The following is a 15,140-nucleotide window of genomic DNA, read 5'->3' as shown; positions in this document are numbered from 1 at the left end:
ATACTTATCTTTACATTAACAGGACAGTTGGGATGTATAGGCCCCAGAAGCTTACAGATATTATCTGTTGTACTGTTTAAAGAATAGGAAAAGCTGGCCAAGGGCACCTTCCCTCTTCTTTTTGAGTTAGGGTACATGCGCACCTATAAAGGGAGAAACTCTTGTTACTCACATTCTCCTAGCCTGAGCCCCACCTTCACAAATAAAAGAATGTTATCACAAATAGCCTATTAGCACTTTTACTGTGATTTAATAGATCAACTCCACATAGGCACTTTATCAATTATACACTTCAGGCCAGCAGTACAGTACAACTCTATAAATCTACAATGCTATAAACATGAAAGTCCAGCCATCTCTCCATCTATCCACCATGAATCTGCCTATTGTATACCCTCATTCGGAGTCTGTGGTCCACCTAGCCCTGAAGGGACCTCTCTTTTCCAGGCTACAAACCTATATAGCATAATTCAGGGATATCCTGTTCCTATACTCCTGTCTGACTTGGATTCCACCCACTCTAGCTTATAAAGCAGTACACACTCCACCTACCAACTACATGCAGACGAGGTCTTGCTAAAAGAGGCATAACACTCGCCTAAAGTCTATGTCAATTTATGTTGCTTTAAAAAAGATGTTGGTCAAAAAATATGTTGTTTTAACCCAACAAAGTTGTGGCTTTTCTCCTTCCAATGCAAATTTTTCTGTGTATTACTTGGACAGGGTTCACATTTCTATATTTAATTGGGTTATGGTCAACTAAGCCTATGAAGTAGTTCTCAGCAGTCATGGTTCCTCTGCACTATAAAAGGTCTGATGGATAATTTGGGATTTCTCACATTTTAGTCTTCCTTGATACATTTTTGCATTATGTTTATAGAAAATTTGTGTATGTATGTTATTTTCCCTTGCTTGGTAAATTTGTTATACTTTTTTTTGCCAGTGACCTATGCTGTAGGTGGAAACGCTAATGGTCAGCCCTGTGTCTTCCCATTCAAGTATAATTCCAAGGGGTATTGGGGCTGTACTGGTGATGGAAGCTCTAATGGACGTCTCTGGTGTGCTACAACAGCAGATTATAATAAGGATAAGAAGTGGGGATACTGTACACCTAATTGTAAGTGTTGTGTTTGGTCTTGCTGATGATATGCTTTGGGTTTAGCAAAGCTCCATACTTATCTCTACATTAACAGATCAGTTGTGATATATAGGCCCCAGAAGCTTACAGATATTATCTGTGGCTCTGTGTAAGGAATAGGTATATGTTTGCCAGCATTGGACCCTATAAAATATCACAGAACATAAAATTGTTTGCAAATTAAATTTCAAATTTTTTCTGAAAGTAGACACGTGCAGAATGGAAACATTTGTTTCATTTAATTTTGGATAGGTTTGTTAAGTTACTAATTTACTTTTGGAACTTGTTTAGTTTAGTTTAGATTCTTTTCCTTCATGAATTTCCTTCATGAATTCCAAATTTTTGGAACGATTCCAATTTGTATGGGTCGAAAAAATTATCGACCGATGCAAATTCTATGTGAATCAAGGGAGCCCCCAGATCGTGTCCCCCCATGTGAATGAGTATGGGAATAAACCAAAGAATAAAAATAAAAGGCTTTCACGCTATTACAAAGAATATGCCACAGAAAAAAGTGTATATAAAACAAAAAATGAGCTAGTAATATACAAGTGAAAAAAATGAGTGCCAAAATAAAAATAAATCTGCTGCAAAACCTAATTTGTGTTCACAATACACAAAGTAAAAATGATAAATATAAAGTGATCTTGCATAATGGTGAATCAGCACTCAGCTAAAACGTTGACAAACATGTGAAAATCCATGTAAAAATTAAATGTACAAATAATAATAAATTTCAGGAAAAACAAAGGAAAAGGAAAAAAAACAAAAAGGTGGTGGGTCTCCAAAAAGTAGCGATAAAAAGTGAAACAAGAGAAAACAAGAGTCCATACACAGATGTAGGTGAAGGTGAATAGATCAGTAGTGATGACACCTCCTTCAAATAGATCCAATTCTAAACTTCAATGACAACTGTGATGTATATCCAGTAGAAAATGAGCTCACAGAACTCTCACCTCTAATCTGCCAGTAATTAGCATCACCACCATATCATAAGCCTTTAACCTTCTATTCCTCCATCCTCCACTAGGGCATCTCCATCTTTAATTGATTCTCCAGATAACCCACACCAAATTACTGGATAACATGGCAGACACACCATTTCTGGCCATCAAAAAAACATCATAAAAGCATAAAGAATAAAACGTGTGGCGTTCAGTTTGCCTTCTCACTTCACTTCCGGCATTCGGTCTACGTCTACTTCCGGCCACTCCCTACGTGTTACGTCACAACGTGACTTCATCAGGGGAACTGGATTGGCTGTTGGGGACTTGTTTATATATCGTAAACCCGGAAATGCTCCGGCGGCCATTTTCTTGTAGCCCGCTGTACAAGTACTAGCGCAGCCCTATCGTTGGAAGTCTATGACTGAAAACGAACGTGGCAAACTAATAAACTTGCATGGGCATACTTAGACTGGTTCTGCAGAAAAAAATGGTGTATAGTGCGTCCACTATATCCAAATAAACACGCGCTTCTATTAAAATTGTAAAAACCGGAAATAAGATTGCGGCCATTTTCTAGTGGTCTACTATTCAAGGATCGATGCAGCCATTTTAATAGCACAGCCATTTAAATGGTGGTATATGAGAAAAACAGCTGTGGCGGCCATTTTTGTATACCTAAAACTGATAACTTACGTAAGCCTTAACAGGGCTGACTCTGCCGGTAAAAAATAGGGTACTTCCCCTAAATCTACATAGCAAAAGGATATAATTCTAGAAAAACTTATTAATAAAAATGGCAAAACTTAAAACAAGGCCCTAAATAGCATGAAATAATAAATGCCCTCATCATACAGGGCAATAAATATATGATTTTAATTTTAATATTAAAAAATACAATTTAATCTGTTAAAAAAAATAGATGATAATAAATCCCTTGATCGCATACCGGAAATGAAACAATAGAGGGCATCAACAGCGAATAAATAATATGAACATTAATTAATATTAAAATATTATAAAAACATATATATAAAAAAATATATAAAAATTAATCAAAAACTGCTTAAAAAAGAGTTGAAATCAAATTCTACGTTTAAGCCCTCAGGTGTAAGAGTCCTCATAGTATGTATCCATCTCAACTTTTTTTGACTAATAGTCCTAATCTTGTGACTACCTCTCCATGACCTTTTGTATCTTTCAATACTCCAGAATTGTAGTTCTCCTGGATTTCATAGTAAAAAAAAATGAAAGTTAATAAAGGGCTTGTCAAAAACTGATGTGTTTTTGTTTAAAAAGCCCATAGGAACGCCCGCCACAACAAAAATAAGCAAAGAAAAAACATCGCTCTCCGAACACAACTGGTCCTGTCCAGGGACAGAGAAGAATGACAGGTAAATATAGGGGCAGGGTCACCCGGTTACGTCACCAGGTAACCCCCGTCCCTATGTGTACCTGTCATTCAGCTGTGTCCCTGGACGGGAGCAGTTGTGTTTGGCGGGTAACTTTTTTTTTTTTCGTTCGGGTCAGGGTTTTTACCCCATATTCATTGACACAGGTGGGGCTGGGATCTGGGGGCTTCTTTTAACACGGGGGCTTCTAGATTCCGATAAGTCACCCCCCACACCCCCACAACCACTGGGCCAGGGTTGTGGTGAAGAGGCCCTTGTCCCTATCAACATGCTCCAAAGCACCCCCCCCCATGTTGAAAGCATGTGGCCTGGTTCACTCACGCCCCCCCCTTTCCTGGTTTTTATGCTTGGAAAAGGGTCTGGTATGGATTTTTTTTTTATTGAATTCCTATTTGCTGGCAATTTTGTTTACATTCAGCAGGCAGCGGGCAGCTGATGAGTCATTTGTTGTTAGGGATGTGACGGCCGACTTCCCGGCCCGCTCCTTAGCAACCAGCTATTCTTCACACAGAATTCAAATCAGTCCGAAAATTTGGAATTCGTTAGAAAATTCATAAAGGCAATGAAAGTAAACAAAATGAAACAAAACTTAATGATTTCCGGAATAAATAAACAAAATGGAATTAGTAACATAACGAATCTGTCCGAAACAAAGTTAATTTTTTTCGTTCTGCATGTCTACTGTCATAGGAGAAAATATAAAAAAAGTTCAATTTAGACATTTCTCTAGACATTTTTCTACAGTGGTGTAGTAGGGTGGCACAGTGGTGTAGTGGGTAGCACTTTCGCCTAGCAGTAAGAAGGGTCATTGGTTTGAATCCCAACCATGACACTACCTGCCTGGAGTTTGCATGTTCTCCCTGTGCCTGCGTGGGTTCCCTCCGGGTACTCCGGTTTCCTCCCACACTCCAAAGACATGCTGGTAGGTTAATTGGCTTCTGTCTAAAATTGTCCCTAGTTTGTATGTATGTGAGTTAGTGACCTTAGATTGTATGCTCCTTGAGGGTAGGGACTGATGTGAATGTACAATACATATGTAAAGCGCTGCGTAAATTGACGGCGCTATATAAGTACCTGAAATAAATAAATAATCTTTAAGTCGAACAGTACATTTCTTTGAATCATTTCCAGTTATTAAAAACACAAAACAGTGACTTTTTACATTTTGTAACTAAGGTACTTTTTAAAATAGGATGTGGTCTGTGTTTGGGCAAGGTTCCCAACTGATCCTCATTGGAAGGAACTGTCCCCATTTTCAAACCAAAATCCATGTGTCCATCTTTCCTCTTCTATTGTCCCTTTCTTGTAGGGCCATTACAAATAAAAAAATTAAAAAAAGAATCACATACATCAAAGCTATGAATCCACAGCAATGCATAATTTCATTTTTTTACCCATTTATATATCACCAACATACTCCAAACAACAAATGAACATTGTATCCCCCTTAGCCTGAGAGAGTGGAAATGATTTAACCTCCTTCCGACAGCTCCTGCTGGCCCTATAAGGGGTTTGTGAATGACAGGAGGTGCAGAGTTCCTGATCTTGTGACAAATGTGATTGACTATCACAGTGCGCATGTGATCAGGATCCCCTCCAAATTGTTAGTGGAGAATGGAAGCTGTCAGCAGGGCTGCTGTTAGAAATCACAGGGTCTCATACAGCCTACCTAACAAGCTCTCTTCTGGCCAGAAGTGACCGAGGACATAGATTTATCCGTACCTGTCTTTGCAGTCTCATGCCGCGTACACATGGGCGGACTTTCTGACCGGACTGGTCCGACAGACCAAATCCAGCAGACCATCCGACCGTGTGTGGGCTGCAAAGGACTTCCGACGGACCGTTTCGGTCGGAAATCCAACGGACTTTAGATTTGAAACTTGCTTCAAATCTTTACGTCGTAGTTCCGCCGGACTCAATTCCTGACGGAAAGCCCGTTCGTCTGTATGTTGGTCCGACGGAGCAGATACGACGCAAGGGTAGGGTACTACATCTCACGCTCGCTGCAATAGGAAAAACAAATTTTCTTATTGCGGCGAGTGCGGGGCATACCAGGCCCTTAGGTCTGGTATGGATTTTAAGGGGAACCTCCTACGCCAAAAAAACAGCGTGGGGTCCCCCCAAAATCCATACCAGACCCCTATCCGAACACGCAGCCCGGCCGGCCAGGAAAGGGGGTGGGGACGAGCGAGCACCCCCCTCCTGAGCTGTACCAGGTCGCATGCCCTCAACATGGGGGATGGGTGCTTTGGGGGAGGGGGGCGCCCTGCGGCCCCCCCCACCCCAAAGCACCTTGTCCCCAAGTTGATGAGGACAAGGGGGGCTTATTGGAATCCGGGAGCCCCCTTTAATAAGGGGGCCCCCAGATCCCGGCCCCCCACCCTATGTGAATGAGTATGGGGTACACCGTACCCCTACCCATACACCTAGGGAAAAAGTGTAAAAAAAAAAAAACACACTACACAAGTTTTTAAAGTAATTTATTAGACCGCTCCGGGGGTCTTCTTCCAACTCCGGAGATCTTCTTCTGACTTCGGGGATCTTCTTCCGACTCCGGGGGTCTTCTTACGACTCCGGGGGTCTCTCCGGCCTCTTCTCCCGGCGTCCAGTTCTTCTCCGCTCTCTCCGGCCTCCCGTTGTTCAACCTCTTCTCCTGGTGTCTGGTTCCTCTGCTGGCTCCTCCGCTATCTTCTGCCGCTCTTTTGCTAGCGGTGGCCCGGACTTCTACGTCGCCTTCTTCCCTCATCTCTTCTTTCAGTGTTGACACAACGCTCTCTCCGGCTGTAATGCTCTCTGAGCGCTCCGCACTGACTTATATAGGCGTTGACCCCGCCCTCTTATGCCGTCACAGTCCCTGGGCATGGTGGGACTGTGACAGCATAAGGGGGCGAGGTCAACATCACCCGGTGACCCCGCCCCCGAGATCGACTTCCTTTTCTAGTCCCGTCGTACCCGAGTCACGTTCAAAATGAACGGACTTGTCCATGTGTGAGCAAGTCCGTTCATTCGGAAAGTCCGCTGTAACTCTGTCGGAAGTCCATCGGAAAGGCCGGCGGACCTAGTCTGCTGGAAAGTCCGGTCGTGTGTAGGCAGGTCCGTCCGTCCGAAAGTCCGTCAGAAGTCCGCCGGGAAGACCGTCAGACCTAGTTTCCCAGAAAGTCCGGTCATTTGTATGCTGCATCAGTTGCAAGGATGAATTAATTGGAAGCGCTCTGAAGCGTCTTGGTCATTCACAAACTGAAGCATAGTAAACACAGTTTGCATTGAAGGTGTGTGTATATAAATCTGAATTGCTAGCTGCTCACTTTATTAATATTCGCGCTGACTTTAGATATATTTTTCATTTTTGGATGTGCATTTTCAGTGACAAAAGAAGAGGTTCATCAGAAGAAAATGCGTCGGAATGAAAAGAAAAACCAGTTAATATTTGGTTTGCTTTTCAAAACTAAACTCCAGGCACAAACATTTCTTAGTAGTCACATGACTGGTGTATAGCTGATTTTCGTGTGCTCCCCTTAACCAAAACCCATTCCACTACTTGCTTTACCTTACTTATTAAATTGATCACCACACACCTTGTGGAATAAATGGCCATCCGTCCCCTTTATTAATAAATAACAATTTTTATAAAAAATAAACTCAATTTAAATATATATATATATATAAAACTCTTATAATAAACCCCAACTTTTTTAAACTCCTGCTCTGTCTGAGGTTCGTGAAGGAAGGTATATCTACCGCATCGGCTGCACCACCACCACCACCACAGTATCCTTGGCCCCTAGCCGTGATCCCACTAGTACAGGGACGAACCATTGCCACCTTCATACCACTGCAGCCCTATGACCAGTAGCCCATTATTTCCAGCTAGGGAGGGTACCATACTGAGATAGGTCCAACCCTCCCCACACCATGTCCTGTTTACCTTCCACCATTCCAACCAACACGAACCAGAGACCCATGCCATAGACTCCCACCGGTGACCACCTCACACGTGGGAAGCCCGCCACAGCCGACAGGCCCACTGCAGCCCATCCCTGAGTCCCAGGAACCACATGTCAATCCCGACGGCTGACAAATGTACCCCATCGGCCCTTACGTACAGACCGATATCCTGTTCCAACTCGAAATGGCGGAACACCAATCCACCATTGTGAACCAAAAATTTGGCCACTGCCTTGTTAACCTTCATCCTTGTCTTGTTGATTTGCTCAACAGACTGGGCACCCCTCCAAGTTGCCCTGCCAATCATATCTGACCACACCATCACTGTCTCCGGAAATGCTAACCTTAAACGTAAGAAATCCCATTTGACATCCCGAATAAGATCCCTCGAGGCCCTGATACTCAAATCATTACCCCCTATGTGCAACAACAGCACATCTGGGGGCCTATCCAGCCTGGCGTACCGCATGCCCAGAATCCCAATCCACCGCACCTTGGGAAACCCAATTGCCTTCCTTCCCATCTGACCAAGGCCCTTCTTGCTCCCCAATAAACGTATGAGTGCCCCATGATTGAGATTACCAGCATTGAGATTCCCAGCGACCAATCCATTGCAAGATCTGGTCACTGACACCCCACCTTGCCACCTCCATAACCGCCCCAATCCTAAATTAATAAGATGAGTAGTCGCAAGGGGAGAAACCCCTGCCACTAAACACTTCCTGAACACGGACACAAATTGATATTGTGACAACTGCGAACCATTGTCATGTACCAGAAGAGAAACCCCACTGGAAGGCCGTATTCCTAGCCACTCCTGGATAACCCTTACCGGGCATAACTCCAGCCCAGTCACCGCACCCAACACCACCTTAGCCCCTTGACTCAACTCAGTTTTTGATCTAGGGATCACCAATGTAATCGAATCGTCCGCTACTGATACATCCAACAGTGCCAGACCCCCAACCACCGACTTCGAGGGGCTCACCAATTCACCCACCCTCAAGGCCTCAAAAAAGGCCAACATGAAAGCTGTCCTGAACAGCTGTGCTTCAAATGAAGAAAAACAAACCTGGGGCAGATTACTCACCATGTTAGTTAACATCCCCAACGACATTGGCCTCCTGGAATCCAGCTTACTTCGCCCCCGTCTGTAACCCCTGAAAGCCTTCCACACTATAAACGCCTATGTGACATCCTCCACCCCATTCAGTTGGAACATGAACGCAAGGCCCGACATCTTCCTATTAACTGCGGCAACCGACACCCCTTCTCCACAATTCTTACCCAGCAAATACAAAAGTACCTGAAACCTTTCCTCTTTGTTGGAACAACCGCCAACATCACTCACCAACTCCAGCCATTTCTGTCATACCCGCTCATACCCTTGCCACGTAGCGTCCGCTACCGAGCGCCTCATCATAGCCATCACGGTATCAAAACGAGTTTCCACATGTGCCTGGGGCACGGGACTCCCAGCCGCTCCGCTCCTGGCGCCAATTGACGGAACCTCTCCCACTGTAAACGAGAAAGCGCATCAGCCACCTCATTCTCCACCCCAGGGATGTGTACAGCAGACACACAAATATTCAATCGTAAACATATTAACACCAGATGTCGCAGCAGGCGCACCACTGGCAAAGAAGAAGCTGATAGGGAATTGATGGCCTGTACCACACCTAAGTTATCGCAATGAAAACGAACCCAACGGTCGGTGAATTCCGTGCCCCGCAGTTTCACCGCAAGCACTATTGGAAACAACTCCAACAGCATGAGGTTACGCACTAGCACCGACCCCGCCAACTTCACCGGCCACCTGAAAGACATGTTGCAACGTGGCCAACAAAATGGAACAAGCCCGCTCTCTTGCGGACCTATCACCAAGAAATCGTCCAGATAGTGCATGACTGAACTAAGGCGGGACAAGTCCTTGATGACCCATTCCAGGAAGGTACTGAACAACTAAAAGTATGAGCAAGAGATAGCGCAACCCATAGGAAGGCACCTGTCCACGAAAAACTTACCCTCCCAGCAACAACCCAACAAACGCACACTATCCGGATGAACCGGCAATAGGCGAAAAGCCGACTCAATGTTGGTCTGTGCCATGAGTGCCCCTCTCCCGAATTTCTGTACCCACCGCACTGCTTAGTCAAATGAAGCGTAATACACCGTACAGCGCGCCGAATCAATTGCATCGTTTACTGAACCTCCTTTTGGATGAGACAAATGGTGAATCAGGCGGAATTGATTCGGCTCCCTCTTGGGCACCACGCCCAATGGGGAAACCACCAAGTCCTCCACTGGCGGCCCCTCAAACGGGTCCGCCATCCTCCCCAACTCAACCTCCTTACGCAACTTACCTCCCACCACCTCCGGATGTTCATACGCTGATCTAAGATTAGGAGAAACAGGGGGGACCCTATCCAATGTGCTCGAAATGGTGAAACCATCCCTAAAACCCATCCATAACGTCCGGGCCACCCCCCTGTTAGGGTACCTACTTAGATACGGCACCATTTTTTTCCACCCTCACCGGAGTCCTCCCTTTTTCCAGCATCGGCCGGTTTCTTACCTTTCCACTTAGACCACGGGTGAGCACCTCTGCATCCCGAACACTCATGTCGGAAGCAGCAGGCTCCCCCGAACTTGCAGGTTCCCTCATTGAACTGCCAACAGAACCCCTTGCACTTAACAGCCGATGGTGACGAGGTGTTGGCACCCCGGCCCCGCTATGAAAGGGCAGTGGCACCGCCCTGGCTTGCGTCATGAGCTTCATCCACAGTCCAATATCTTTTTTGATCCCACCGAAATGACAGCCAAAAAGCCTTCCGCTGCCGTAACTGCTCATCGTACCTAAGCCAGGCCACCCCCCCCATAAAAACCCTTTGTGCCTCACTGATGGAATCCAGGTAACCGATCAGCCCCGAACAATTGTCCGGAGCCTTCTCCCCAATGACGCTTGTTAAATGTGAAATGCCTGCAACCAATTCGCAACTGTTCTAGGGATCAGCCGATAACGCCGTTTCTCCTCTTGTTCCTTTTTGCTCTCGTCCGGCTTAATCTTGTCCAGATTAAACTTTTCCAGCGGAAGGAGCGAGATGATCTCTATGTAATCCCCTTTCCAGACCTTCTCCCTAACCTCCGTTTTTAGATGGGAATCAAGGGGGCCCTCGTAGCAAACGTAAACCTCACACCGTGCTGCATCCGCCAGCCGCACTCTGTCCACCACCGACACCCCAGGCGTCCCTGTACTCGTACTCACCTACAAAGACACCGCCACTGTCGCAGGAACCCCATCCTTTGACAACTCCACTGTTAATGGCGATGGCTTTGTCACCACTGCAGTAGCCGGCGGAACCGCCACCACTGCCTGCAGAAGCGTGGGCACAACGACTTCCGGCGATGGCGAAATCAGCATCCCCGACAATGGTGGCAGAGGTGACCCCACCACTGGGAGCACACCATGCGGCGCTGTAGCGCGCCCGGCCCACCCCCCGCTGTCCATGCTGCAACCAGGGAGAGCAGAGCCCCAGGCGTGGCTGTTCCAGGACCCCTAAACGCTAAGAGCGCAGCCAGCAAATGCTGTACAAGCATGTCACCGGCGCCCAAGCCCTGGAAGCCCCCTTGCGGCACACCCATAGTCCCCACAGGCCTAGCTCCTGCAGCCAAAACAGGCACCAGGGCTGGGCCACCCCCCACCAACATCCCAGCGGGGGAGCTAACCGGACCCCCCACCAATAACCCAGAAGGGGAACTAACAAGGGAAGGGTGGGACACAGACATAACAGGCACATTGACAGGAACAGACAGAGACTTACCAGGCTGCCCAGGGGAAACCGACTGACCAGCCGCTGATCCGGATCCCTGCAGATGTCCCGCCCGAACTGGAGTCGCGCCAGGCCCATCTGATCCGGAATCTGACAGTTCACCTTCCGATCATTGGTCCCCTGTCCACCAGGGGACGCTGAGTATGTAGAAGGTCCCGGTCGCACGTCCGTGATGTCATCGGCCCGCGACTTCTGTGCACTGCGGCCGACTCCTGCACTTCTCCCTCATTGAGCGCACTGCCGGCTGGCAGGCGCCAGTCCGCCACTGCCGCCGACCCCATGGGAAGCTCCGCTTCCCCCAGCAATGGCCGCGGCCGCTCGGAGGGAGGAGCCCGCACCAGTAACCGCAAGTCGTCCATGCCGAGTACCGCCAGACACAGGGGAATTGCCTGTCCTGCGTGCTGCTCTGTCCTGATCCCTTGTAGAAGGAGGCCTGGAGGGGGATGCTGATGGCGCCCTCCCGGCCGTGTCCCGCCCACGATGGGGATTCCTCCCAGCCCCAGCAGCAGCAATGGCTGGGCGCTTGGCCCTGGGTGCTGGAGGGTCCGAATTCGGGGCTACCGGATTGACGGCTCACCCGAGGGGTCTCATCTGGCCTAAAACATGCAGGAGGCCGAGACCTCCTCGCGCGTGATGTTAAGGCGGCTGGCAGAGCTGAGCCCTGCCCCGACCCATGTAGCAACACCGTGAGCTGAGAATTCAGCCACTGCGTGCCGTGCACTTCTGCGGCTGTTCTAAGCTGTTCTATAAGGCCGTCAAAGGTCTCCATGCTGACAGTAAAAAACCTTACCTACACCGCTCACTGCCTCTGCTGCCCCATGAATGACTAACCCCTACCCTCTGCAGGGTCAAAATTAACTTTACACTCCTCCCCCTGACCAATCCAAATACTCCCCTTCCCCTTTCTCCTGAACACTTCCCATGTCAACATCCTGTGCACCCACTACAGCTGTCCCCAGTCATGTTCGCCCTCCCCCTAAGGTTCCCTTTTCATTCTGGGCTTGTTCTAAGTGGATAAATCCACTTTGTGTGCACCAAATCAAAAATAAAACAGATATTATCTTGTAAATGTATCAGTGAGATTATCGCCACCATACTGCGCAGAGAGCAAAGCTGTAGGAGAGACAGCAGGCCACACTGTCTACAGGTTGCCCACAAAAGACTGCCTGAGGGGGCGGAGACCAGACCGGTCACCCTGCACAAGGAAGATCAGCAATGACCGGTCTTTATTACAGGAAGCTCCAGCACAGAATTAATGTTTCACACTGGATTACTGTACAGATCTGGAAGAAATACAAAAAGCACACCAACATTCAAGTAAGAATATACAGTATCTCACAAAAGTGAGTACACCCATCACATTTTTGTAAATATTTTGTTATATCTTTTCATGTGACAACACTGAAGAAATGACACTTTGCTACAATGTAAAGTAGTGAGTGTACAGTTTGTATAACAGTGTAAATTTGCTGTCCCCTCAAAATAACTCAACACACAGCCATTAATATCTAAACGTTGGCAACAAAAGTGAGTACACCCCTAAGTGAAAATATCCAAATTGGGCCCAATTAGCCATTTTCCATAACCGGTGTCATGTGACTCGTTAGTGTTACAAGGTCTCAGGTGTGAATGGGGAGCAGGTGTGTTAAATTTGGTGTTATCGTTCTCACTCTCTCATACTGGTCACTGGAAGTTCAACATGGCACCTTATGGCAAAGAACTCTCTGAGAATCTAAAAAAAAGAATTGTTGCTCTACATAAAGATGTCCTAGGCTATAAGATTGCCAAGACCCTGAAACTGAGCTGCAGCAGTTTAACAGGACAGGTTCCACTCAGAACAGGCCTCGCCATGGTCGACCAAAGAAGTTGAGTGCACATGCTCAGCGTCATATCCAGAGATTGTCTTTGGGAAATAGACATATGAGTGCTGCCAGCATTGCTGCAGAGGTTGAAGGGGTGAGGGGTCAGCCTGTCAGTGCTCAGACCATATGCCGCACACAGTATCAAATTGGTCTGCATGGCTGTCATTCCAGAAGGAAGCCTCTTCAAAAGATGATGCACAAGAACACCCACAAACAGCTTGCTGAAGACAAGCAGACTAAGGACATGGATTACTGGAACCATGTCCTGTGGTCTGATGAGACCAAGATAAACTTATTTGGTTCAGATGTCAAGCATGTGTGGCGGCAACCAGGTGAGGAGTACAAAGACAAGTCTGTCTGGCCTACAGTCAGGCATGGTGGTGGGAGTGTCATGGTCTGGGGCTGCATGAGTGCTGCCGGCACTGGGGAGCTACAGTTCATTGAGGGAACCATGAATGCCAACATGTACTGTGACATAGTGAAGCAGAGCATGATCCCCTCCCTTCGGAGACTGGGCTGCAGGGAAGTATTTCAACCTGATAACGACCCCAAACACACCTCCAAGACGACCACTGCCTTGGTAAAGAAGCTGAGGGTAAAGGTGATGGACTGGCCAAGCATGTCTCCAGACCTAAACCCTAGTGAGCATCTGTGGGGAATCCTCAAATGGAAGGTGGAGGAGCACAAGTTCTCTAACATCCACCAGCTCCGTGATGCCATCATGGAGGAGTGGAAGAGGACTCCAGTGGCAACCTGTGAAGCTCTGGTGAACTCCATGCCCAAGAGGGTTAAGGCAGTGCTGGAAAATAATGGTGGCCACACAAAATATTGACACTTTGGGTCCAATTTGGACATTTTCGCTTAGGGGTGTACTCACTTTTGTTGCCAGCGATTTAGACATTAATGGCTGTGTGCAGGGCCGGCGTAACCATTAGGCAGAACAGGCAGCCGCCTAGGGCGGCAGGATAGGAGGGGCGGTAAAATCCTTGCTGACAAAGTGACTCTGCAACGCTCCCTGCTATTACACACCCGCAGCACCAAGCAGATTTCCGCTCTATTGCGGGATGCGGGATGACAAGCCAGAGGATGAGCCGGGCAGTAATAAAGATAAACAAGCGCAGGCGGAGCAGGGGGCGGAGTCTGTGTGGGCAGCTGCGGAAGGAGCGTCTTCTCCTACAGGCACTAAGACTTGTAGTGTGGAGATGGAGAGCAGCTATACCTTTATCTCTGGTGCTTCACAGCCTCTGGCATCCTGTCATACTCACACAGTGAGAGCGGGGAAAGCCAGCTTACACAGGAGTCAGGCTGTGTTCTGTCTCCACTGTCCTCCTAACCCCGCCCTCACTCTGCTGCTTCTCCAATCCGATACACCGCCTCCAATTTGTGCCCGCCCAACCCCGCCCACACTCCATCCACATGCATGCCATGCACTTGCTCTGTGCTGGAGAGGAGTTCTGTTAACAGCTGAGCGGCACTTTTCAAACAGCAGATTCCACAGCCCTGAGGGACACCAGAGTGAATGGGGGAGACATAATTGGTGAGTGTGACTTCCTTCCCCAGAACAACCCCCCTTCTCTGTTCCCACCACTTTGTGCCCTCCCCCTTTCTTTTTCTCTCTCTACCCTTCCCCTCCTCTTTTCCTTACACATCTCTTCCTCCTCCTCTCCCTCATTCTCTCCCCCACTAGACTAGGGCCTGGTCTGTTCATATACCACCCTGTCTACATACCACCCTGTCTACATACCACCCTGTCTACATACCACCCTGTCCATATACCACCCTATCCATATACCACCCTGTCTACATACCACCCTGTCCATATACCACCCTGTCCATATACCACCCTGTCTGCATATCACCCTGTCCATATACCACCCTGTCTACATACCACCATGTTCATATACCACCCTGTCCATATACTACCATGTTCATATACCACCCTGTCTACATACCACCCTGTCTATATACCACCCTGGCCTGTCCGTATACCACCCTGTCTATATACCACC

At 47.6% G+C, this 15,140-nt stretch overlaps 1 protein-coding gene across 1 annotated transcript in view; it reads left to right on the top strand.

Annotated features, from left to right (window-relative positions):
* Positions 1 to 15,140, top strand: part of LOC141102916 (matrix metalloproteinase-9-like) — a 116,548-nt gene that overhangs the window by 71,557 nt on the left and 29,851 nt on the right. The window contains exon 4 of the mRNA XM_073591954.1: positions 944 to 1,117. Coding sequence (XP_073448055.1) covers positions 944 to 1,117 — 174 coding nt within the window. The remainder of the gene's footprint in view (positions 1 to 943; positions 1,118 to 15,140) is intronic.

The sequence above is a fragment of the Aquarana catesbeiana genome, linkage group LG07 (genome assembly GCF_042186555.1).
Source record: "Aquarana catesbeiana isolate 2022-GZ linkage group LG07, ASM4218655v1, whole genome shotgun sequence".
NCBI classification, from domain to species: Eukaryota; Metazoa; Chordata; class Amphibia; order Anura; family Ranidae; genus Aquarana; species Aquarana catesbeiana.
Note: the sequence above shows the minus strand (reverse complement) of the source record. Positions and strands in the feature narration are given on the sequence as shown.